The sequence below is a fragment of the Podarcis erhardii genome, assembly GCF_964252035.2.
Source record: "Podarcis erhardii genome assembly, chromosome: 5".
Taxonomy (NCBI): domain Eukaryota; kingdom Metazoa; phylum Chordata; class Lepidosauria; order Squamata; family Lacertidae; genus Podarcis; species Podarcis erhardii.
The window spans coordinates 40,575,446-40,602,317 of record NC_138509.1 but is presented as its reverse complement, the minus strand read 5'-3'; the positions used below and the strand labels follow the sequence as shown (position 1 = coordinate 40,602,317).

The following is a 26,872-nucleotide window of genomic DNA, read 5'->3' as shown; positions in this document are numbered from 1 at the left end:
ACCAGGCTGCCATCGTGTGATTTCTGTTCTCATCCTGAAGTAAAGTTCTTAACCTGAGGTACTATTTCTGGGTTAGCGGAGTCTGTAACCTGAAGCGTCTGTAACCCGAGGTACTACTGTATAAGAGAACAAAGGAGGCGTTCAGGGTGAGTTCTGGTACCTCTTTTTCTAGAAAAATAGCAGTGCACACAGCCAAAGAGTCAAGACTCTAGCACAGAGCTTTCCAAACTTTTCATGTTGGTGACACACTTTTTAGACATGCATCATTTTGCGACACAATAATTCAGTTTTACTAGCAAACCAGGAGTAGTGAGGGAAGTGTTTGTGTGACACACCTACACAGTGCAGCCGACACACTAAACTGTCGCAACACACAGTTTGGAAAACTCTGCTGCTCTAGCACATACAACATAACAGTGCACATAAAGACACAGCAAATAACCAGCACAGAAGACCATATTTAGGGTTGCCGTGAGTTTTGTTGTCCTTGCATGTCTGTTAGATATTTTTTTTAAGGGTTTGATGTCAGATTTTGTTTTTGAAATGATTTAAATGTATTTGGTACATGCTGCCCAGAAAACTGTATATTATGGGGTGGCATACGAATGCCATTATTAATCATCATCATGAATTTCAGGCAGACCACAGTAGAAGGCAGATTACTGGATTGGTTCAGAATTGTTTGAGGTGAGGCAAGAAATAAAGATTCTGTTACCTGCAAGACTAGATATTGGTGCATCACAAATGACAAACCTGTGTGTTTTTGGAGGCAGGAAAGTCTTAAAGGAGAAAAGATAAAGCCTGGTTCTATGACAGATCATTGGCCAATTGGTCTGTACCAACCCATACCTATGGACTGCTGGAATGTTTGCAGAGAATGCTGGATTAGCTAAACCTTAATCTGATCCACCAAAGCCACTATTATTATTATTATTATTATTATTATTATTATTATTATTATTATTATTCTTTTAAGCAAGATTGCATACTCAATATAACTTTACAGTTGCCAGAAGTGACACCTCAATGCCTTCCCTATGTAATGCATCAGGGCATCACATGGCAGGAGAGATGCTCAAACAAAGATGTGTTCTCCCAAGATCATATCCTGTTTGCACTTCTGTCTCAGCAATGGATGCTGGCTTGGTCATGGAAGATGGCAGAATCCCCAAGGATGGGCTCTGTGAGCAGCTGGCAAATGTAACACAAAGGCTGGCGACTTTAACCCCAACCATATGGAAATCCCTTGCAAACGATCACAGTGGTTGGAGGTAGACAGTCAAGTAATTGTATCCACAGCAGTGACCACAGGAGGAACAACTGCTGCAGGTAATTAAGCGTAGGTAATTAAAAAGGAGGATTTATTGCAAAAACAAAAAGATAGCTCCGGACGGCTGTGACAAAGCCTCTGGCATCATTACTCAAGATGACCCTTCTGAAGACTCCTTCCGGCATCGCCAGAAGACATTGAACTTACAATCCTTACGTCTCTTGTTTTGCTTCATATCTAGCAGCCCTCCCATTAGCCAACTCTTTGGACTTAGTGGCTCAGCTCTAACCTCTTCCTTTTATGAGAGGCTGTCTCTGAATCTATTCGTTCCTATTTGTGCTTCCGGCGAGCTTTGGCTGTGTTCTAGCCTGCTTTCAGCCTGCCCGTCAAGGTCAGGAAGAGCCAAAGTCTGCAGCTGCCGGCTCTCCTCTGCCTGACTCACATCAAAGCCTCTCTGTTCCTGGCTGCTTTCCGCACTTGGCTGCAAACTTTGGCTTGGAGCTGGCTCATTCCTGACAGCCATGGTGCAGCTGTATCGGAAAAAGCGGATGTCTTCACCTGCCCCACCTGCAACAAACCATGTCTCTCCCACATTGGTCTCTACAGCCACTGCCATAGCTGCAACCTTCTAACAGTTTGACTTCGCCGGCAAAGGAGCACTCTTCCATTTCCTCCTGAGAAAAGATGGGTGTCACCCCTAGCCAAGGGGTGAGAAGCCTATGACCCTCTGGGTGTTGATGGACTATAACACCTATTTAGCCTGATCATTGGTCAGGCTGGCTAGGACTGATGAGATCTGGACTCCAGTAACTTATGAAAGCCCACAAGTTTCCCACTCCTGAGTTAAAGAGACCCTGAGGATGCATCTTGCATCATACAAAGTAAGCATGCTTGCTGTCAGGGAGTGGACTGAACAGCAGGGCTGGGAAGTTTCCCCTCGGTCTGTTTGGCTCCTCTCGGAAGAGGAGGGAGAGGGAGAAGGTTCACACACACACACACACACACACACACACACACACACACACCCCTTGTCTCCAGCAGTTTCAGGGGGAGAAGGAGACAGGGCTGATTTACAGCCGAGTGAAGAAATGCCTAGTTATGAGATAGTGGAGAAAGAGGGGGAAGTGAGAGAGCAGCCAGCAGAGACCTCCCTGGAGAGTCTGGGAGATCCTCCTTCTCCAAGAGCTCTGCATTCAAAAACAGAGTCCTGGGACTTCCTGTAGGTACTCAGAATATTGTTGGGGACAGAAGAGGAGGGACTCAGGGTAGCCAATGTCTCCTTTGGATTCTTTGTCTTGCAACCAGATGACTGAATAATAATAAAAAAAACAACCCAGAAAATATGAACTGCTTCTTCTTGCCTCTGATGCTACAGGGGGAGGAGAGGGTCCTCCACGCCTGACACCTGCAGACTATGAAGATTCTGGTTTCGTTTTGTTTTTGTTTTAAAAGGTAGGCAACTCAAAAGTGAAGTCTGCTTACCCCAGCATAAACATGATCAGTGGCAGAGTGCTGCCCTGATGGAGCTCAGCTGGTCCAGTTTTTACAGCACGACTCATCTTCCCCGCTCTAAATGCTAGCAGTGTGAAGAAGTGTAAAAGCCTCCTGCGTTTTTACCATTGATTGAAACCATTGATTAAAAGAGATGGCACAGGCTGTAAAGAACCCTTCTGAAAATATGTTTGCGTGACCATGAGAAGAGGCATTCCATAAGCCAAACATAGTCTTATATGCTAAGACATTTGGTCCATTTATCCCAGTACTGCCTGTGCATTGATCAAACTCAGATCTTTCCCAGCCATGCTACTTTCAACCGATGAGGTTAGAGAGTGAATGTAGGTCAAACTGCATAGGAAGCATGTGTTCTGGCATTAAGGTCACATCTATACCATACCAAGGGACTCTTATAACACTTTAACAGTCATTACTTCTCCCCAAAATCCTGGGAAGCATAGTTTGTGGAAGGTTCTGACCTCAGAGACCTACAGTTGTCAAGCCCCCTTAACAAATTGCAGTTCCCAGAATCCTTCGTGGCTGCTAAAGTGGGATAAGAGCTCTTCAAATGTATAATGGAGGTGTGACTTAAACAATGGGCTGTTTCTGAAAGATCAGACGAGTTCGCTTCCAGGTGATCTGTTTATTGTGCATTCCTCCTATTTTTTGTGGGGAGATTAGATTATTATACCAATTCTTTACTGAGGAGTTATTTGCTTGTGGGGAGGTTAGCTGATGCTGCAGCAAGCAAATGTTACCCCACAATTTCTATGGCATTTCCCCCATCACTTTCATTCTTGCAAAATGTCCAATCTTTCAGCGAAGAAGGTTTGTACAGAAGAGCTCTGAATCGACTTCAATTGTGCATCCTGAATTTGCTGGTACCTGAAAATAGAGACAGTCCGGAAGCACAGTTCAGGCGCCCACAGCTGTAATACCTGGAAGATAAATGAACCAATCAAGCTGGATTAATTCATTTCAAGGAAAGGTTATTGGAAAGGCAGCAACTGCTTAATGGTTATTCATGCAGGTTAATCTAACCATTCACTACAGCAAAGGAGCTTCGTGTGCTAATGAGAGGTTTGGTGTCAATGTGAAATGGGGTTCATCTGAAGGCAATGTTACAGCACTGCTTGCAATTTTCCATTCAGAAATTAGGTTTATCAACATGGTTAATAGCCTTAGTCCTCTGCTACAGATTCTATCATAGCTGACCATTGTCCATGCTTGCTGGGGTAGATCAGAGCTGAAGTCCCGTTATGTCTGGAAGGTACCACATTGGCAATCCCGACCAAATCTGATGAAGCGTTCTAGAGAACTCAAAAGCATTATTTGGTTTGACATGGTTGGCATAATAAAATGTATTGCCCTCATATGAATGTTGAGATATATCTTATGGGCCCTGACATCTACCTTCTGTTTTTGAGATAGGAGAGGTATTACCAGGGCCAAGAGGATGACAGCATGATTAACATGGAGGGTCAAAGATGCTATTAGAGACAAGGTGGCTTGCTTTAGAAAATGGAAGCCTTGTGCATATGAAGACAATGAAAAAGAACACAAACTGTTGAAGAAGAAGCATGGCTTCTGCAATAGCAAATTCTGTCTCGTTAACCTAGAGGTGTTTTTTTAGTGTCAACAAGTATATAGAAAGAGTTGATCGCATCAACATTGTGTGCTTGGACTTTCAAAATGTACCACATCAAATACTCTTGAGTAAGTTTAGCAGCCAGGGAATATGATGAGTACAGGCAATGACTAATTTAGGTGCATCCAAATGACACGTAATTGTGCACACGTGCATGGCGCCAAACCCAGAAGTAGCCCCAAAATGTCATAAAAGCATCACAAAAAGGGGCAGAACAGGGTTGAATGGGCTTACGCACGCTCCACCGATGCATACAAGGGTCCAGAATGTAACACCCATGCAAAACGAGGATTGCTTGTAGTTCACTTGTGGAGCATTAAATGATTAAGAAAGAAGAAGCAAAGAGCAGGAATATATGGCCAGTTTTCCCAGTGGAGGGATGAAGATGTCTTTCAAGAATCAGTATGGGGACTTGTTCATAAATGATCTAGAGGCAGGGGTAAACAGATAAGTAGCCAATGATACTAATTGTTCAGGGTGATTGCAAGCAGATTATAAAGATCTCCAAACATATCACTCCAAACTGGATGGTAACATGGAAAGTGCTGTTCAGGGTAAGCAAGCATGAGGTGATGAAAACTGTGGCAAAAACAACCACCTGGCAGTGACTGACTAGGAATGAGCCCTTAGATAGCTTGATGAAGATGCTGAACCAGTGTTTTGCCGCTGTGAAGGAGGCAAATAATTTGTTGCATGTATTTGCATGCAATGTCCACTTTGGTCCTAATATCCATCGTAGTCATGTGCCCTACTTTACAGATGACAGTCTTCTGTTTGAAGATGCCTATTTGAGGACTGTCCCGTCCATATCTGGTTAAAAAGCAGGAGAGCAGAAAGTGGGAGAGAAGAATCCTTGAAGTTGTTCATCAACAGTTAGCAGTACCTGGGTAGCAGATTGGGCAGACCTGGACACAGTATTCCACCCTATGTTGAGATGCATTACATTTCTACTTTTAAATTTGTGTCTGTACCTATAAATTACCATCTACAATTTTTATGCAAAGTGGTCTCCTCTTTTTTGGTGAGGCATAACTGGTTGTCTTAATAGCAGCTGCCAAATAGTGATTTCTTTCAGTTTCACAGCATCCCTTCTTCATACTGGATTGGTAACCACAAAACAGTAGAACAGAGAAATACTATAGAGGATGCGATGTTTAAAAGGAAGTTTTCCAGGGTTCTTTGTTACACAGTTATTGACTGCAGTGGTTGCATTGTCTGTGTCTCATTTTCTGAGCTACGTCTCTTGAAAATGAACCTGTAAGGCCTGTTTGTCTTAATGAGAGCATGTTTGCACATCGCCTGTGCCAACTGCAGAAGTATCATTACTGAATTGAAGTGCAAGGGAGTCTATTGTGCTTCATGTCATTGTTTCAAACATTACAGATTGTGGATAAAACGGAGTGCTTCCGGAAGTGGCAGAAAGATATATCTAAATTTGTCTGGCAGGGCAAAAAGCCCAGAATTAAGTTTAAGATATTAACAGATGCGAAAGAAAGAGGGGGCTTTGCCCTGCCAGACTTAAAGTTGTACTATGAAGCCGCAGCTTTCTGCTGGCTAAAAGATTGGCTACTTCTCGAAGACACTGACGTACTGGACCTGGAAGGTTTTAACAATGCTTTTGGTTGGCATGCATACTTATGGTATGACAAAGTTAAGATCAATAAGGCCTTTAAGAATCATATTGTCAGGAAAGCAGTGTTTAATGTCTGGACAAAATATAAAGACTTATTGGAAAATAAAACTCCAAGGTGGCTTTCACCTCTGGAGGCTAAGGCCCGAAAAAGACCCAATATGGAGGCCAAATGGCCAAAATATTGGGAAATATTAGAAAAAGATGGAGACAATTGGAAATTGCAGAGTTTGGAGAAAATGAAGGATAAGGTGCGAGACTGGTTACATTATGCTCAGATTAAAGAAGTTTTTAAAAACGACAAAAAGTTAGGGTTCCAGGTGGAGAAATCGAAGTTAGAAACAGAATTGTTAGAACCAAAGACCAAGGTACTATCTAGAATGTATAACTTGCTGCTAAAATGGCATACACAAGACGAAATGGTTAAATCGGCTATGATAAAATGGGCACAGGACATTGGGCATAACATTATGTTTGAGGACTGGGAAAGGTTGTGGACCACTGGGCTGAACTTCACCACATGTAATGCTCTGAAGGAAAATGTAATGAAAATGATATATAGATGGTACATGACCCCAGTTAAACTTGCCAAAATATACCATTCGTCTGATAATAAATGTTGGAAATGCAGAGAAAATGAAGGAACATTCTTTCACCTCTGGTGGACATGCCCTAAGGTGAAGGCCTTCTGGGAAATGATATATAATGAGCTGAAAAAGGTATTTAAGTATACCTTCACAAAGAAACCAGAGGCCTTCCTTCTGGGTATTGTCGGCCAGAAGGTGTTAAAGAAGGATCGAACATTTTTTATGTATGCAACAACGGCAGCAAGGATTCTCATTGCAAAAAACTGGAAAACTCAAGATCTACCCACACTGGAAGAGTGGCAGATGCAGCTGATGGACTATATGCAACTGGCCGAGATGACCGGCAGAATCCGTGATCTGGGAGAAGAGAAGATGGAGGAAGACTGGGAGAAATTTAAGATGTATCTACAAAAACATTGTAATTTGGTTGAATGTTAAGAAGGATGCTAGATTATAAAAAATTGGCCACCACTAAACTAGATTTAAATTTGATGATAAGTGAGACTAAAGAAAATATAAAAATTTTTTGGAATAAGTGCTAGATTATATTTGAATGAGTGGACATGAGATTGTAAACAAGTTGATAATTTGTTTGGAAAAAATTTTTAACGATGTAAATGGGAGCGGGAGACGTGAGGGAGTCCAAAGAAGTGTTGAAATTGTTGTAAAAGAAGTAAGATTGTTTATTATGTGTGCATTTATATTTAAAAACCTTAATAAATATTTATAAAAAAAAAAAATATTGTGCTTCATGTCAGCTTCACAATGATAAGTGCCATTAATGGCATGGTGAGTGTGCACACAAATATCTGCCTAGAATACCTCAGCAGTATTCCAATCGCAGGCCTATAGGTTAACAGTAGAAGAGAAGAATCATAAACAAGGGAGGAAAAATCACCTATAATGCATACATATGCCAGCCAGCAGGTGGCAGCATTATACCTTTCATATAACTACTGTGTTGCTAATATGGCTCTCTCAACATTCAGAAAAATATAAGAGACTTTCTTCCGTTGATGCTGATGAGAGAATGAGTTGATGGTGCATAAAATGCCTGCTTATATTGACTGTTCATCTCTCGGCTATCTTCCTTTATTTATTCATTAAAACAAAAACAAAACGGATTCTTCAGATCATATCAGATTTTTCTTTCGCTGCTAGGCATAAGACTAACCTATTTTTGTGTCCATTTGCAAGAAAACAGCTGCACGCTCTTTTCACTGATGCCACTTTCCCTTGGATTTTAATGCTCCTGTCAAAAGGTATGCAATAAACATTGAAATGATGCTCTGTTGCTTTTCTGCCGTCACAAGGTATTCGTGTACATGAGGAATTTCTGTGATAAACACATTTATGGTGGAAAGTTGCATTTATCACAGTCATATTGGTGTCTGTCCTCTGTCAAGCTGGGAGGTCAGTTCACCTCTTCATTCAAAATGGAACAATTGCCTCTGGAGCAAAGAGGCATGAGAACGTAAAAAAAACCTCTATTGGATCATCTACATAGCTGTCAACTTACAGATTTGAAAATAAGGGACCAGCAGCCAAAATAAGGGACCTGCAGCCTCGCCTGTTCCAGGCACTCCAGTCTTCCTGTCCTCCTGCAGTCTGGTCAAACTCAGGCTGGGTAGCTTCGAGAACACTGTCCAACCAACTTTGTAACCAGAGGTTCAGCTGAATAGAATCTGAATCACATGCACCACAAGGCCTATGCAGCCTCAACTTAAGATGGCTCCCCGGCCTGGCTTTGAACTGCAAAGTTTGCAGCAGCACGTGCAACAAAATGGCGTCCAGCATTCAAAAAACCCCTCAGCTTGCATTAACTAGCCACACACAAGGCATGCAAGCTCCACCCCCCAGTCGTTCTTAGACTTCTTATTGGGTGAGCAACACAGCCAAGCAACACAGTTGGAGCCTCCGTCCTCCCTGGCCGTCAGGGAGGGAGGGAGAGGAGCTGCTTCCTTTGAAATTTAAGGGACAACATTTAAGGGACATTTAAGGAACATCCATCAATAAGGGACAGCAGCGGGACTTGGCGCTGGAATAAGGGACTGTTCCTTCAAATAAGGGACACTTGACAGCTATGATCATCTAGCTCAGTACCCTATTCTCACAGTGGGACACCAGATCCCCATGGGAATCCTGCAAGCAGGACTTGAGCTCAATAGCCCTCTCCCACTCATGCTTCCCTGCATCGTATCTCTGATCCTGGAAGTAAGGTAAAAGTAAAAGGTAAAGGACCCCTGGATGGTTAAGTCCAGTCAAATACGACTATGGGGTTGTGGCGCTCATCTCGCTTCAGGACGAGGGAGCCGGCGTTTGTCCACAGACAGCTTCCCGGGTCATGCTGCCAGCATGACTAAACCACTTCTGGAACACCATGATGGAAACCAGAGCACACAGAAACACCTTTACTTTCCCGCCACAGCGGTACCTATTTATCTACTTGCACTGGTGTCCTTTGGCAGGAACTGGGATGGAGCAATGGGAGCGCATGCCAACATGAGGATTTGAACCACCAACCTTCTGATCGGCAAGCCCAAGAGGCTCGGTGGTTTAGACCACAGCGCCACCAGCCAGAATGACTAGTAGTCACTGGAAAAGGGGTCCTTTGGACTGATGGAAACAAATAGGAAATGGGAGAATGTGGTGATAGATAGCATCCAGTGAAAGGTTATCTGAGCTTCAGTGCATCCACCGTTATTTATCCTACCACATAACTAAGGCATAGGAATTGAAATGAATGTCTGCAGCAGAAAAAACCAAAACAATAGAGTGACAGCATAATCCTGACCATATTTACTTGCAATCAAGGCTCGCTGTATTCAGTGTAGATGTGCTTAGGGTTACAGCCTCAGGCAATTTTTTTTTATTAAGTTTCTCTCTTCCTTCCCCTGCCCCAACTCTGATAACCCTTTTCAGTATCCCGAATCACCATGTCATTTGATCACACATTTGATCTCAAAATAAGCTTTAAGGATTTGCTGTGGCTCAGGCTTTGGTGCATAAAAATCCCAGTGCAGAATACTACGGCATTCTCCAAGGAGCCAAAGCAAATAATCAAATGCTACATTAACATATAGTAGCAAAATGAGGATATAGCTCTCCCTATGTAAATCCTTTGGCCCGTTATCTCACCGAGACGGCTACGCAGTAAATCTATCATGAATATTATTTTTAAAAGAAATATACATTGTTAGTGAGGCTGAGTCATCTGAAAACACTATTGATATATACTAGAAGCACAGACAAATGCTGTGTGTCAAAGATCCCACAAACTAAACCCAGCAAACTCAGACTTCCTGGCTCTTATCCTAAACAGATACAGCACAGCACAGAGGGACTAAAAGCACAGTCCAGCAAGGGATTCTCATGAGCAAACACAACGGAAACAAATGAGAGTTGCATGAGAGGCACTATCGCTTTTTTACATCACTTCTGAGAAATGCCAAGGAGGATTCCATTCACATCATAAAGGATGCTGCAAGACTGGCAAAATAGGGTTAATACAGGGAAACAGCTGAAGCTCAGTGGCAGGGTAGAAAGTCCCCCGTTCAATCTCCAGGGAAAGCTGGGAGATTTCTGATCTCTGTGTGAAATCCTGAAGAGCTGCTACCAGTCATCATAGACTGAGGATTGGGAACCTGTGGCCCTCTAGACTACAGCTCCCATCACCCTGATGATTGGCCATACTGACTGGGGCTGATAGGAGTTTGAGTCCGACAGCATTTGGGAGGTGTCACTCCTGGTGTGGACAATACTGAGCTAGGTAGTGGTCTGACTCAGTATAAGGAAATAAGAAGTGCCTGCTGGATCAGGCCTATGGCTCATTTAGTCCAGCATCTTATTCTCACAAGAGACGAGATGGCTCTGGGAAGATTGCAAGAAGGACCTGAGTACAATAGCACTCTCCCCTTCAGCAATGGACTCAAACAAGCTGGACTCCACGGCCTGCTTCAGTTGCATTTCTCAGGGACATTGATGCCCACATGGACCACAACAATGGACATCTTCCCCAGCACCTTGGTATTTAACTGAGATGACTCGTGGCATCTGCAGTGTTCATATAGACCCAGTGTCACTGAAGACCTCGCTTAGGCAGCTCTTTCAGATTCTCTAGGCCATCCACTTTAGTCTTGATGGAAGTTATTCTGCGGGTGCCGAGAGCCCAAGCACACAACCAGAAGCAGGGCCGGTCCACCGATGAGGCAAGGTGAAGGAATTGCCTCAGGTGGCAGAATGCACAGGGGCAGCAGATCCCAATGTAGATCTTTATTTGCCCCCCTTGTTTCTGACGCAGGTCTTCACTCACCCCTTCTTCCATGGTGGGGAAGCACCATTTTTTGGTTGGCCTCAGGTGCCACAATGTCTTGGGCCAGCCCTGCCCAGTAGGAACATGGCCAAAAGAAATTATGTACTGTGAAAAACACTGGATTGCCCCTCACCCAGATGCTGTCTATTCTTCCTTTTGCAAATTACCGGTATTTCTCTCCCATTTGCATTGTGAGCAAAAGAGTTTATACTCCTCAAGCTTCTTCTTGCCATAGTTAGACTGCAAGAGTTTACGAGGCTCTGCTGCTGTGGCTGTGACACTCCATCACCAGAGTGCTGTTGTGCCTTCAAGATCCTACTTCTACAGCTTCTTCCTTGCCTGTTGAGATCGCTGTTATTCCATTTCCCGATCACAGTTCAAAATCAGGAGGCAGCAACCAAAACAACAGTGGAAGGATGGAGTGGGGAAGCAAGCTATAAACATATAAAGGGCCATGGAAAATGCCCAAAACAGCGACTATTGCTTTACTTGAACTAGTTTTCAACATAGCAGCAGCTACTTAGCCTTTCTCCGGAAGTATTGGGGATTCCCCAAGAGTGATGGACTTCCTGGCATTGAAAGAAGAAACGGCACCACATGCAGCTCATGGGATTCCCCAAATAATCTTGGGAACTTAAGTTTATTAAGGGGGCTGAGAACTGTAGTTCTGCAAGGGGTGAACTACAGATCCTGGGATTCTTTGGAAGAAACCTGGAATTGGCAAAGGAATGCTAGCTTTGTTTCATGATCTTTGTAAGAAGCATTCCAAGATTGCTTTTGCAAAATCTTAAAGCAGCTTCCTTTACAGGGAAAGCATTGGGCGTCTGCGAGCGCTAAACACACACACACGCACACACGCACACACACACACACACACACACACACCAGTGACATTTGTTTTGATTAACACTAAAGGAGAAATTATAAGCTCCTGTTAACAGCTACCAAAATAGAAACCCACAAGCAATTTTATTTTTTAAGAATTGTAGCTGTTTCTGACTTACTTACATTGTGATGGCTCTTCCCTTCCCCAGGGGCCTTCTGCTGATTCCCCTCTCCTCCCCAACTCCTGTTTGTTTATTTATAGCTGTCTCCAGAAGGAAAGACATAAGAATTTGTACTATCTTTAGAACATAATTCTGTCACACATTTCAGGAAGCAGCCACACTTCATATTCATTGGCTCCTTTTCAAACCCCACCTTAGAAAGGTTATTAATCCTTTCGTTCTCTGAGAGCAAACGGACTTGTTGGTTCACGTGAGAGATATGTGGAGTGACGAAAGGCCTTGAAAGGTAGAAATGCTGTCTCAAGCAGTGGCGTAGCGTGGGTTGTCAGCACCCGGGGCAAGGCAAGTAATTTTTGCCCCCTAACCCGTGGATTTGCGCCCCCTAACCCTACCCCTAACCCTAACCCTCAGATGTTGCGCCCGGTGCGGCCGGCCCCCCCTGCACCCCCCACGCTACGCCACTGGTCTCAAGTCAATTCTGTCCTCCATTAAAAAAAAGACCTATGTTTTAGAGTGAAAGGATAGACAGAGCATCTGAAACCACACCTAGCCTTCAAATCAAATGCAACCGTGACTCACGGTTCTTTTAATTTTGCTTCTGGAAAATACACACAGAGACATGCATGCGTGCGTTTCCACTGCAAGGTTAGGGTGACACTGCAAAGTTAGGTTGTCTCTGCCCTCAAGAGCTTATTGGTTTCCTCAAAGTGTGGGCAACATTGCCTGCAAAGTCCCTAACTGGTGGGCTTTGAAACTGTTTCTATGGATACTTGGGGGGGCGGGGTAGGCCACCATTGTAATGCCATTTGTGTGGCATTACAAACAGGATTTTCCAAACAGGTTTTACCCAGGGCAAAAAAGCTGGCTAGATCCCCTGTGGCTATGGCACTAGGTTACGGACATTTATTTCCTCATCCATGTCCGCAAACTAGTGCCATAGCTACAGGGAAGCTAGCCAGCTTTTTGTCCTGGGTAAAACCTGTGGAGGGGTGCCATTGAGGCTCCCAGTCTGTGCGTGTATGTACACAAATGTGTGTGAGGTTTGTGTGTGCCAAACTGGGTCTTTGACCCAGGTGAAATAAAGCCTAGTTTTGCCCCTGCGGTACAACTTTCATAACAGAATTTAAAGTTCAAGGAAGTTAGATTCTAATGATTTGTCTACGTTACAAATTGTGCTGATGGATGCCTTGTGGTGAGTGACCACAGATGGGCCTAGTTCATTCCCAGCAGCAAACTATGAGTATGAACAAGGCAAAGGCCGACGTGAAGCAGCTGTAAGTGTCACAATGATGTTGAAGGGAATTTTAATGTCAAGGTAACTGGATCTGTGCCTGGGTTGTTTGCTGGAAGTAGGGCATCAGCAAGAGGACAAGACAAGGCAAGTTTCTTGCCAACCTCAAAGGTGTGGTTTGCTAAAATAAACCAACTGGATAGGTCAATATCCTTGCCAAGAGTTACCAAGTACCAAATAATTTTGTAGATGACACATTTACACCCTCATAAAAATGTCATTTCTTCCATTTCTTGGTTTATCAGTTATTTTTCTACTCCACCCATGGCATCACACTAATTATAGTGGTCAAGGAGCTTATGAAGACAATTCCAGAAGCCAAATCATCTCCCCAGACTTCCTCCAGGTTCAACACACATGTGAACACCCTCTCAGAAGTTAGAAAGTAAGAGCTGTTCTTTCATCTGCATGCTGGTGAGACTCAGCTTTATGTTTCTTTTCCTTTTTTATAATGTGATACAGGCTGGCACTTCATGAAGTGCCTGACATAATAGAGTTTGGATGAAAGCCAGATGACTGCAAATCAGAAAGGAGTGGGGTGTTTTGCTGCAGCTAAAAAACAAAGCAAAACACCAGCAAACTTCATATATTGATAGCCACTGTGTTTTGTCATCCCAAACATTTCATATATAGGCAATATGCCCTCTTCCTATTGCATATTTTTAGACCGGGGTGGCTATCCCGAACTGGACTCCTAAGCATATTCTCTTGACCCACCGCAACCTCACTAAGTTTGTCATAAGCAGCAAAAGGTGGGAGACATGGCACTGTCCAGTGGTTTGATGGCAACACAAACTTCTTCCTCGCCAGTCATCACATTTGCCATTTGATAAGTTTGGAGGGGCTGATGATCCCCCCTCCTTTCAGCTGATCTACATGGATCAACGGAGGAGGAAGTGGCTGTGTGTCCTGCACAAGTGTGTGTGTAAGAGAGAGTTATTGGTGGCTGGCTACACCCGATTTCGTTCATACCGGCATGGAGCTGCAGGAAAGTTGGTCAGGTGTGAAGGCAGTCAATGGGCCCAAAACAAGTTACTGTAGTCACTCCAGTCTAGGCTCTTATTAGATTGCTGATTTGAGTAACAAAATGTTTTAGCCAGGCTGAGAAAAGAAACACACACACACACACACACACACACACACACACACACACACACAGACACAGACACAGACACACACACACACACACACACACACAAAGTACTTCAAGCAAAGCTGCAATTGAAGTTCTGGAAATCACATATTTCTCCAATTTCTTTCCCAGTAAAGATGAAACAATGGAAAACAGGCAAACAAACTGGCAAGCATCAATGAATAAGGGATCCCCCCCCAAAAAAGCTTGGTTTGTTTACTGACCAGATGGCTTTTTAAAGGCAGATTTTGTCCCTATGCTAACGTCCACTGTCCTCATGGGGGGTGGGGAATGAAATATTTATTGTCATTTTACCTAACTCAAATATGAAACTGAGTTGAAGCCCTAAAATATATGATACTCTTTTATTACAACCATTGGTGCTGGAAACTTAGTAATTCCTGTTTGTCTATAGTTAATGCAATTCCTGTTCTCCCTCCCTTCACTGTTCCGATATCCTATCAAGATATCGGAGGAGCAGTACACATAATTTCACCTGCAGCTGTTAATGGAATTAAGCCCTTTCTTTAATCTCGATCAGAACATTTTTCTCACCATTTTAGAAATATTAAAGCATCAAATTAATAGGTGAATTGTGAACTTGACAGGTTAGGTTTTTAGTTTTTTATTAAAAAAATCAAACTGTTAGTAAGTTTGATTTATATTGTTAAACGTTTGAGGAATGACTAGACAGACGAACCTTTCTCTTGAAGGCTCCACCTCCATGAGCAGCAAAGGGTGTTCCTCTCTTACATCTGAGCTCATGGAGGCTTTGCGTAATACTCTGTGCCGAGACTTGGAAATAACTTGTTGAACAGTTGAAAGACCAGCCTTACAAAAAAAAATCAGCAAATAAGAGAAAGATTCCAGAAAATGTTTGTTTCCTATAGATAAAAAGTGTCATATATGTAGAAAGAAAACTAGTTATTACTCCTTTGCAAGGTTTCCCCTTGGGCTACAAGTCACCACATTTTACTTGCTGCTAAATCACAACCAAGAATAGGTCCTGACAAAGCAATACTTCCAAGCACTCATTTACTCAAAGCTGGATCTGCAAAAGCTGACTCACCAAGTTTGTAATATCCTGTAGAAGTATGCAAGGAGTGTCAAATAACTGGCTCAAGAATTGTCATTAGTCAAAGGACTGACTAGGTTCTTTGCATACCAACCTACAAAAGCCACATCACTATTACTGTCAAGGTGGTGAAGCCTTTCGCCTTGCTTCTCAAGACTTCGGGGCAGATCCTCTGGGAGCTGATGACAATGTTTCAGGGATCCTAAGGGAGATAGAGCCTTACTCCCTATATACAGCCATACCCATTAGCAAAAGGTGGCTGGATTTAATAACTCCTGGCATCACACTACATTGGATTAAGTGGAGCAAAGAGTGACTCTCCCCACACTGTCCCATCATTCCAAACCAACTGGAGAAAAAGTTACATAAAGAAAAACTGCTGCTTTAAAAAACGCCAACACTAACCTTTATTTTCATGTTACATAAAATCACGTTATTAAGATAGTCAGAAGAAATCAACAACAGACATTAACTAAACAGTGTGGCTATTTTGTTGGCAATGATATGCTAGCAAAATGGAAATAATAATAATAATAATAATAATAATAATAATAATAATAATAATAATAATAATAATATACCCCACCCATCTGGCTGGGTTTCCCCAGTCACTCTGGGCAGCTTCCAACAAAATATTAAAAATACAATAAAACATTAAACATTAAAAACTTCCCTAAACAGGGCTGCCTTCAGATGTCTTCTAAAAGTCATATAGTTGTTCGTTTCCTTGACATCTGATGGGAGGACATTCCACAGGGCGGGCACCGCTGAGAAGGCCCTCTGCAGGGTTCCCTGTAGCTTTGCTTCTCGGAGGGAGGGAACCGCCAGAAGGCCATCAGAGCTGGACTTCAGTGTCTGGGCAGAACGATGGGGGTGGAGATGCTCCTTCAGGTATACTTGGCCGAGGCTGTTTATAGACAGTGATGTGGGTGGGACAGGGAGGAATGTACACTCTTTCCTAAACCTCTCCAAATCACAGCCCCACACCCCACTGTTGATGCAACTTTACACCAACCCCAGAACTTTTGCAAATAATTTCTTTCCTACTGACTTCAACTAAAGGGATTTAAAGCAAACCAACAGCCCTGCCCTGGAGTTTATGACATCACCACAACACAGCATAGGCTATGGTGTAACTCAATACCCAATTGCTACACATTACCAGTTTCTGTTGTGTGCCAGAAGCTCCTAAATAGGCACCTCACAGCTGATGCGGCAGAGGGCGAGTCCTGGAGTTGCTTCGCAGATAAATATCCACAGTAAATTATTTACTTCAAAAATCTCAGCGATGAAAAATAGGAATGAAGGGTCTGGGCAAGTTACTGCACTAGTTGAAGCAATTTATTTTTTTTAATTAAATTAAAAAGCATCTGAGTTGATTGACCACAGCTGTTCTTCATGCTATACAACAGTTCCCTCAACAAACGTCTCTTGACCAGAAGGCCCCCAAGCTGGGATTCACCATGGTGGAAGTCATGAGCAAAACATTGTTTAGCGTGAATTTACCCTAATATACATATTTTGGTATGCATTTTGCCTAATATACAACTTTTGGAAAGCAAATCCCCCTAATAGAAGACATTTCTGTATGTTTTCTCTAAAGTGTGTGTTGCTATGCACGTTTTACACAAAGCATGAGCAGCTTAAGAAATGAATTGCCAATGGCACAGCTATTACAGGTGCCACCAGATTCAAATTAACCTCAAATTCTGAGCATAACTGGGCCGATTCAGAAAGATTGGGACTAGTCAGAGGTGAAGCGCTTCCCTCGGAATCACTCCAGATTGAATCTAGGATCGCCAAAAGCCTCATGAGTGATTTAAGGATAAAGAAGCTGTTGCAACATTTATCCCCAAGCTTTCCCAATAAATAAAACAGCAGAGCAATGCTTCCTAAACCATTTTCACCCACGTACCACAAGAAATTTGGCGAACCACCTAATGATTTCCCCCCCACCCCCCGGCTGTTGTAGTAGTTATAAAGTACTGTGCTACATGCTGCATTTTTATTTTTTGCTTCTCTCATTTCTTATATTATATTTACAATCTGAATTCCATAAAATTCCATACAATTCAAACAGAAGGGGAAGACAGGTGATAGTATAGTTTTGTGACTGGTGGGCCTAGCTTCTAATAAGCAATATTCTAAATAACCGTACTGGCCCAAATATAAGCCACACCAGCAAATAAGCCACACCTTTAAAATTGAAGGGGGGAAGGAAGAAAAAAAGACAATACTTGGGCTGCTTTCTGGGCGGGAGCCGTGCTGCTTTGCTGGTGGCCTTCCCCCCTTCCCCCTTCTTTCCAGCGGCTCGGGGGAGGCTTGGGAGCGAGCGCGTTCCCGGGCTGCTTCCTGGTGGGGGGAGATGCGTCGGTTTGCCAGCGGCGTAAGGTCAGGGGGGAAAAGCCACACTTTAACTTTTCACAGTCAGAATGGGGGGGGGGGGAGTACGGCTTATATTCAGGCCAATACAGTATAGGTATACAACAACATTTGAAAACATCAGAAATCTTAAAAGAAACGTGATATTGTATTAAATGAATGTTGCCAGAACTTTTTCTATCATCTTTGATAATGTAGATTCGCCATTTAAGCTCATCGATTAATTATAGCCACAATAGGTAGGAACAGAACCTTCATGACCAGCAGTGGTTTATCATTGGTTTAAAACCTGGCAATAAACTGGGGATTACTGCCTCCACGATACCCTGCTTGTGAGCTTAGAGATATTTGGCAGGAGAAAGAGTGCTAGGCTACACGCTCTTTTGATCTTATCCAGAAGGACTGAATTCTTAAGGGTTTTAAGCTGGGACATGTAAATATAAGGGCCATTGCTTTTTGCAACTCAGCTTTGTTCTTTCTGAACACTTTTTACCATACCAAAAAATCAAACCACCCCACACAACAATTAGCAACATAGCAGTTAACAGAACGAGGCATGAGTTTATATACGAAAAGGTGTGTGCATGCATTAAATGTATGTAATGCTGAAATGCGTTTGCGTAATTTGACATCTACAAAGATACATGCCAAGGGGAAAGACACATAGCTATGATATGATTTTCTATTAAAAGACAGGCCTAGCAGAAGCCTAATCCTATTTTAAACAGGTGTGCAGTTAGAATTGCCAGAGGTTCTATTTTTAAAGCAATATCCCTTGTTTACGAACACCTTGCTCTGTCACACTCACAAAATAAACAAATTGGGTTGTAGCCAACATTAGCTCTGCTCAGAGTAAACCTGTTTAAATTAACCCATTTAAATTTAGGCCCATTATTTTCAAGGGATCTACTCAGAGTGGAACTAACATTGGATATAACTCAATAGCTCTACTTCTTCCTACTGGGAGTGAGGGTTGCTCTCCTTGTCTTGGTAGACGTCATCTCACAGGGTAGCCAAGTCAGTTTCCATTCCAAAATCAGGTCTATAACCTGCCTGAAACTAATATAGAAAGTCAGTGTCATCCAAGAGAGTCTAGAGCAAGCTGGCAATTGTCTGCTTGAATACCTTACCCAGTGTGGAGGCCACTCCTGTTGTATTTCTGCCTAGAGTTCTGAAAGAAAGGATATGGAATCCTATATACTTCCCTGAAGCTTCATGTTCCTTCTCATACTTAGAAACCATTAACAGATACACATCCCACTCCTTTTATAAAATGCCCTTCTCATTTGTATCCAAAGAAACCAGGGTGACGTAAATGAGATTTCTCATACTATCTTGACAAGAGCCCTGTGAGGTGGGCCAACTGCTACCTCTTTGCCTAATCTAAGACCACAGAGTATTACTGGTAGATACTCAGATCTAACAAGTACGGCTAGAAAAACCTTCCTGCAACAAACTACAGTGGTGCCTTAATTCGTTCTGGAGGTCCGTTCTTAACCTGAAACTGTTCTTAACTTGAGGTACCGCTTTAGCCAACGAGGCCTCCCACTGCCGCCGCACGATTTCTGTTCTCATCCTGAAGCAAAGTTCTTAACCCGAGGTACTATTTATGGGTTAGCGGAGTCCGTAACCTGAAGCGTCTGTAACCCGAGGTACCACTGTACTCAGGCTTAAGGGGATTCACACATGGAAAACAAAGTATAAAATCATAGAGTTGGAAGGGGCCATGAGTGTGGCAGATCTTAAAGTTTTATAGTAGGTAAAAGTAAAGGTACCCCTGACCTAAAGGTCCAGTCGTGGACTCTGGGGTTGCACACTCATCTCGCTTTACTGGCCAAGGGAACCGGCGTACAGCTTCTGGGTCATGTGGCCAGCATGACTTCTAGTGAACCAGAGCAGCGCACGGAAATGCCGTTTACCTTCCCGCTGGAGCAGTACCTATTTATCTACTTGTACTCTGACATGCTTTTGAACTGCTAGGTTGGCAGGAGCAGGGACCAAGCAACAGGAGCTCACCTGTTTATCCTGGCTCAGCTAACAGCAGTCATTCCCTGCCCTCCACCCAAATCGCAGCCTGTTTGAGTGTTGTCCCTGACGTCCAGTAAACTTCATTGCTACGGGATTTGAAGCCATTTCCACAGTCCAACATGCTATGCACTGAAGCTTATAGGGATTTTCTGAGGGCGATCACCAATGGGAGACCACTTTTCTTGAAAGGCGGCTTGCTCGTTCCTGCCAAGCATCTTCTACAATCAGCAGCTACAGAGAAAGTTGAACGTGTTCCAGGTCCCACTCTCAATTCCCATCAGCTGACAGCAATGCCCAGTAAGCACAGCCAATGTCCCATGTGATGATCATGTGATTGAACTGTGTGCATCCCAGAACATTCTGCAGTATGTAGAGGGCTTGTGTGTATAACAATAACATAAATTATTGGCAAGCTGAAGGAATTATCTTGGAATCTATTCACATAAAGACATTTTGAATGTCTTATGCTTGAGTTTCCTGCCTGGATTCAATTCTAGTAGGACTCTTATGCAGACTTGATACAGATTAGTCTGCCACAGTTCTGTATGCTGGATTTAAAGCACGTCTAGAATCATAGAATTGTACAGTGGTACCTCAGGTTGCATACGCTTCAGGTTACATACGCTACAGGTTACAGACTCCGCTAAGCCAGAAATAGTGCTTCAGGTTAAGAACTTTGCTTCAGGATGAGAACAGAAATTGTGCTCCGGCGGCGCAGCGGCAGCAGGAGGCCCCATTAGCTAAAGTGGTGCTTCAGGTTAAGAACAGTTTCAGGTTAAGAACGGACCTCCGGAACGAATTAAGTACTTAACCTGAGGTACCACTGTAGTTGGAATCTTGAGGGTCATCTATCTCAACCCCCTGCAATGCATTACTTTCCTTGATCAAACCATTTCACTTCTGTTGATGCAGCCTAGAAACGCATTAGCTATTTTTGCTGCTGCATCACAATGTGGACTCCTGTTAAGCTTGTGGTCTGCTACTAGATCATTTTTACATTACTGACAAGCCAGGTGCACCCCATCTTATATTTGTGTAAGATGGGGAGAACATTGGAACAAATAATGCTCAAACCAGCTTCTGAGAGCTTCTGCATCTTTTAAAACACTCTAAGTATACCTTACGGTGTCACTGCAAAACTATTATAAGAAGAGCCCTACTAATGATATCTTTCTGCATATAGCTAACTTATCAAAGCACAGCCAGGACAACCCTATGCTGAATTAAATGTATTGCTTTCTATTTTCATTGTTACACATGGGGGTTTCCCCTTTCCTTTTTCAGTTGCTTGCCCATAACAAAGCTAAATTTTCAAGGTAAAAGGGGGGGTGGGCTTTGCAACCTGCATAACAGGCCAACTTAAATTTGGCCCCCAACAAGTCAGGTTGCATGAATAGAGCAGGACCGTGTGTATAACCAACCAAGGAACAATCTGTTCTTTCTGAAGGAGTGGGTGAGGATTCAAATATTCACACTAAGGAGAAAAACAAATGCTTAACTTATATAATATTTAAAGCATTCCCTGCACATCTCAGGTGGCAGATATAACCAGCAACACTTTGCTTGCCCTTTAACCCCTGCCCCAAACCTAAGCTTCTCTCTCGTGCTCTCTCACAAACACCTACGCTTTTATGTTTATTTAGCAGTGTAATTTTTAGGCCACTTGGCATTTGAAATATCAAACCGGGCTACAGAGATAGCAGTTTCCGTCCTGCCTCCATTAGGGGCACAACCTTACAGTAGCCACGTGCCAGTGCTGGGCAGGGCCAGGCCAAAGACAAAGTGGGTTGGGCAACCAATACAGTGGTGCCTCGCAAGACGAAATTAATTCGTTCCGCAAGTTTTTTCTTCTTGCGAGTTTTTCGTCTTGCGAAGCACGGTTTCCCATAGGAATGTATTGAAAATCAATCAATGCGTTCCTATGGAGACCGTCCGGGGACAGAGGGGAAGCGCCGCGCGCCTTCCCCTCTGTCCCCAGACCTGTTTTAAAGCAAGGGGCAGCGGGGAGAAGATTGCTTCTCCCCGTTGCCTGCCCCGCAATCTCCGGGGACAGAGGGGAAGGCGTGCACGCCTTCCCCTCTGTCCCTGGGCCTGTTTAAAGCAAGGGGCGGCAGGGAGAAGATTGCTTCTCCCCGTTGCCTGCCCCGCAATCTCCGGGGACAGAGGGGAAGGTATGCGTGCCTTCCCCTCTGTCCCCGGACCTGTTTTAAAGGAAGGGAAGGGGCAGCGGGGAGAATCGCTTCTCCCCGTTGCCGCCCCTTGGTTCAAAAGGGGTCCGGGGAGAGAGGGGAAGGCGCGCTGCGCTTCCCCGCTATCCCTGGAGCTTGCGGGGCAGGGGCAAGCTTCGTTTTGCAAAGCAAGCCCATAGGGAAATGCGTCTTGCGAATCGGCTAAGAAAACGAAAAACTCCTTCGTCTAGCGAGTTTTTCGTCTTCCGAGGCGTTCGTCTTGCGGGGTACCACTGTATAAATGTTACCTTTGTACAGTAGGCTAGTTTTACATACACTCATATATCGCTCTCTATCCTTCATCCAGGCAAGCAAAGGGCATTAATATCAGGCTTCAAGCACACATTCCAGCCAGGCAGAAACACTTGAGGCAGATGCAAAACAGGGCAGGTGAGGGGTGCAGCCTAGGGAGAGGTGTGGCTTGACGTACAGCCTAGAGCAGAGGTCAGGAAACTTTTTCAGCAGGGGGCTGGTCCACTGTCCCTCAGACCTTGTGGGGGGCCGGACTATATTTTTTTGGGGGGGCGGGAAAATGAATGAATTCCTATGCCCCACAAATAACCCAGAAATGCATTTTAAACAAAAGGACACATTCTACTCATGTAAAAACACACTGATTCCTGGACCGTCCGCAGACCAGATTTAGAAGGCGATTGGGCCGGATACGGCCCCTGAGCCTTAGTTTGCCTACCCATGCCCTAGAGAGCCAGAGAAGTCTAGACAGCTGCACTTGGCCACCATTCCTGAGTTTCCACACCCGTGTTCTACTGACGTCAGCAGCATTAGCAACGGTGTATCTTGAGCTTTGGTATAACAAGCACTTGCTACTCAGCTGTCATACTATAAAAGAAATGCAGAGAAGGCTTTGGGTAAATTCGCACCAAGTATTCAGAATACCAATGTGGGAGCAAGAACAGGATGGCCAGGCTTGACATTGTGCTTGTGCATCTCTATTAAAGAATGGAAACAACTTTCCCTCCCCTGGGATGCAACTATCCATCAGCATGGACAATACTAAGCTAAATGGAGCTATGTTTCCTGGAACTTAGGCATCTTGGCAAATGACACATCGGGCTTCAGGAGTTGCACTGCGTTCTGTTAAGAAAATATGTGTGGATTATACAAAAGTATTATACAAATATTTTTGTTATTAAATTATGTAAGACTTGCAGCTGTGCCACAGATTGCAAGGTAAACATAGGCATAGACTATGGTAGGGGGAAAAGGTAGCTGGAAAGGAGAACATTTCATGTTAAAATCAGCAGGCGGAAGCAGGGTCAAGCATTTCTCCTTGCAGCCTCTGCAAAGCGCCTCCTGTGAAAATCACTCTGCGAAGAATGGGCAGATGAACAAATATGAGGATGTATTATACCCATAGAGAAGACGCAGAACTCACATCTGCACAAGGACCAAACGATCTGAGCCTCTCTGTAATCCCAAATACCTCTAGGCAGGCCCAGTAAATCACTGGTGATCAAAATGCATTCTGTGCATGCTCTGGAACCCTGTTTCTTGTTTCACAGGCAATAACCATGAATAAGATATTCAGTCCAATTATTTTCCAGATGTGTATCATGTTGAGTTTTAAACCCTGTTGCTTTAAAGGCCTTGATTTCCAAGTAAAGGCAACATGTTTAGCCTAACCTGCCTCCCTTCCTAGCTAGGCTCCTAAGATAGCTGAGGAAACAGGGTGACCGCACCAAAATCCTCCGCAGCCCCTTACCTGTACTTCCAAGTTTCCCATGAAACAGGACTGAGTTTCAAATGAAATGTGAAAAGCCCCATAAACAGAAGCCTTAGCCTGAAGCAGAATTCTGCTAAAGCCGAAAGCTCGCCTCACTATACCTGGTGTGACTGTTCACCTGGCCCTCGTTAAATGGGTTTTATTGGTATAGTTTGAAGGACTCTTCTAACTGCTGGCGTGTTCATCACCGAAGGGCACGAATCCCTGCTGGATTTTCAACCCCTATTTTTTTTTGGGGGGGGGAGAAGCAGCCCCATTCCCCCCCCCCTCCCTTTCGAGCAAACCGTCTCCCTCCAAGCCCTGCGAGAACCTGAAGCCTCCTCCGGCCTGGCGGGAACCGGCCTCCTCCAACCCACGCGAGAGCAGAGAGCCGCTTCCACCACCCGAGGACTCCCCTCTTCCTCCTCCCGCCTAGTCCTGCCTGCCTCTCCCTTCCCACACACACACACACACCCCATTCATTCAGGCCCATCCGGCTTCTCCCTCCCTCCCTCCGCCCGGCGGAGGCTGGCAGGGGGATGACGTCACCGGATCAGGCTGACCGGCAATGGGCGCCATTTTGAAACCCCCAAACCTCCGGCGGCGTCGGCGCTGGCGGTGGCGGCCGCCACAGCAGCAGCAGCAGCAGCAGCAGGGGCAGCGGCGGCAGCAGCTCGGGCACCGGCGTCGCTGGTAGCGGCTCCCTTTCCGGTCGCGGTCGGCTTACGTCTGCCACGCGGGCTTCGCTAGGCCCCGGTCTCCGCCCGCCACACACACGGCGCGACATGGCAGGTGAGGAGAGGGGCGCCCCAGAGGCAGCGGCTATGGGGCTGGTTTGGGTGGCCCTGGTCTTGGCGGGCGGAGGCAGGCCTGAGGCCTCGGGGAGCCGGGCTGAGGGAGCTGGAAGGCTTTGGCCTATTTCTCTTGGGTTGAGAGAGATACTGAGAGGCGAGGGTCGGGCTTCTCACTGCATTTCTTCCCTTTCCCGTCCCCTCGCAGGGGTGGCCGGCGGCGGCGGAGGCGGCAGCAACGATTTCCAGTGGTGCTTCTCCCAGGTCAAGGGGGCGATCGACGAAGACGTGGCGGAAGGTAAAGGGGGTGGTTGTTGTTGTGGTTTTAATTATCATTTTGGGGTGGGTGGGTTTAGGGGACGGAATGACCCTGGGCTCCTAAGGCAGGGCCTCCGAAAGGCCTCACTTCCTCTCGACCCGGCTTTAAAAACCTCCCGCAATGGGGGTGGGGGGGGGAAGGAATAATGGTGGAGGAGGCTCCTGCTAGTCCCGGAGCTCCCTCCCAAGGTTGCTGCAGGCCCTTCTCCTCTGCAACAACCTTTCCCCCCCCCCTCCACCCTTCCTGCAGGGTTGATGGGCCTTCACTTGCAAGGCATCCCGCAGGTCCCCAAGCGCAGGATGGGAAGAAGGAAGGGGCTGAGGATGAACCCTGGTTCACACCGCAAGGGTGCCCCCTCCACCCACCCCGGGCCCTTCTTCGGTCGCGAAGCAACATTGGTCTTGAGAAAGTGTTACCTTTTGCTTGCCTTTTTGTGGTTCGTCCCTTCTCTCCCCCCCCCCAAAAAAAAACAAACCACCACCATCTTCCTCCCCCCTTTTTTGAATATGTGTAGGGGGGATTGCAGAGTCTGACTAAGCTGCTGCTTGCTCTGCCCTCTCCACACTGTACAGAAAACTGCTGTCTTTTTTCCCCTTTTCTTTTTTTAATGTTCCGGGAGAAATGACAGACAGTGGAACAAGAGGAGAGAAAAGAAAAAAGAGGATTGGGAGTGGGGAGCAGTCTGTCAAGGTTGTCAAGCTACATTCTAGCCATACAAGGGAGGGGAGGAGGCAGCCTCCTCTGAAATTTAGTTTTTAGCAGCAGAAATGTGAAGTCTTCTTTCTGGCAATGCGCAGCTTTAGGTGTACTTTTAAAAATGATATATCAACCAAGGTTAGGTTGAACAAGTTTGTAGCAGAAACCAGCCCAGCCTGTAAAAGTGCCTTAAAAGTTCATTTTTAAGTATGTTAATTCCAAAGTAAATCTTACAAAGTTCTGTTTGATTTATTATCTAGTAATTAAAATTGCAGCCTAACTTGCTGCTTCATTAAAGTAGCTGGCTGGTACCCATGGTATCCTAGAGTTTTATCAAGAGTCTGCATTGTTTTTTGAAAGTGTACAGGTTGTATTCGTAAACTTATTAAATACACTCTTATTAAAAGTTTGGTTATTTTGGATTTTTTAACATTTATACTACTGTCCTTAAAAGCATTTTAATTTGAGTTTGTGTTGTATTCTTGTTGTAGTTTAAAAATAATTCAAAAGACAAAAGTTGTGGGTTTTCTCTTTACAAGAGTGGAGAGGCCAACTTAGGGTGTGGTTTGGAGGAAGATACTGAAACTTCTGTGATTACTAATACTCAGACTGATAATAGGTGACCCTTTAAACATAATATACTTAGAGAATTAAAAATGGTTTGCAGATAAGCGGTTTCCACACTTTCTTGAACCACTATTTGTTTTCCTGAAAGTGGCATGTTTTCCAAGAAGCAATCCAGTTTCATTAATGCTTACTTGGGTTCATTTGCCATTCTTTGTTTTATTAAGATGTTTATGCATAGTCAAGCCTTCTGAATCATCAGTGGGTTTTATTGCTGTTTGCATGTAGCATTATGAATAAGTGTAGTAGAAACATTAAATAATTATTGGTGAGATGTGAAAGAGTTCTGTGCTAGAATGGATAGTAGTAAAATAAATTCCAGTATGTGTACTAAATCTAGTATTGTTTTTCAACCTTGATAGTGATATTTGATAGTCTTCACACAGTTCTGTATCTGGGTGGCAGCCAGCTGCAAAACATTGGTAACAAGATGTCTACATGCTTTCATATTGAGCACAGTTAATATTTATGTAGAGAGTTGCATTTAGAGTTCTATTTATAGTGAAACAATTAGCCACACCCACAGTATGTGTGTCTGTCTCTAGCTACTTTGTGTAAGGGGAAGGGGTTACATGAATAAAATACCTGGTCTTGCACCAGGTGGGAATTTATAGTATTAATTAACGGCACTAAAA

At 44.3% G+C, this 26,872-nt stretch overlaps 1 protein-coding gene and 1 long non-coding RNA gene across 3 annotated transcripts in view; one reads left to right on the top strand and one right to left on the bottom strand.

The window, feature by feature from the left end:
• Window positions 1–3,387: 3,387 nt before the first annotated feature.
• LOC309342623 lies at window positions 3,388–12,008 on the bottom strand. Its single transcript, XR_014156922.1, has 2 exons — window positions 11,950–12,008; window positions 3,388–3,702 (listed from the first exon to the last, which is right to left on the bottom strand). It is a non-coding gene; the product is annotated as an uncharacterized lncRNA (long non-coding RNA).
• A 12,305-nt stretch (window positions 12,009–24,313) lies between these two features.
• Window positions 24,314–26,872, top strand: part of PPP2R2D (protein phosphatase 2 regulatory subunit Bdelta) — a 38,954-nt gene continuing 36,395 nt past the window's right edge. Inside the window, exons 1-2 of one of the 2 annotated variants that reach the window (XM_081863300.1) lie at window positions 24,314–24,599; window positions 24,807–24,896. In XM_081863300.1, coding sequence (XP_081719426.1) covers window positions 24,593–24,599; window positions 24,807–24,896 — 97 coding nt within the window. In that variant the 5' untranslated portion in view covers window positions 24,314–24,592. The remainder of the gene's footprint in view (window positions 24,600–24,806; window positions 24,897–26,872) is intronic. The other variant, XM_081863301.1, reaches the window with a different exon arrangement.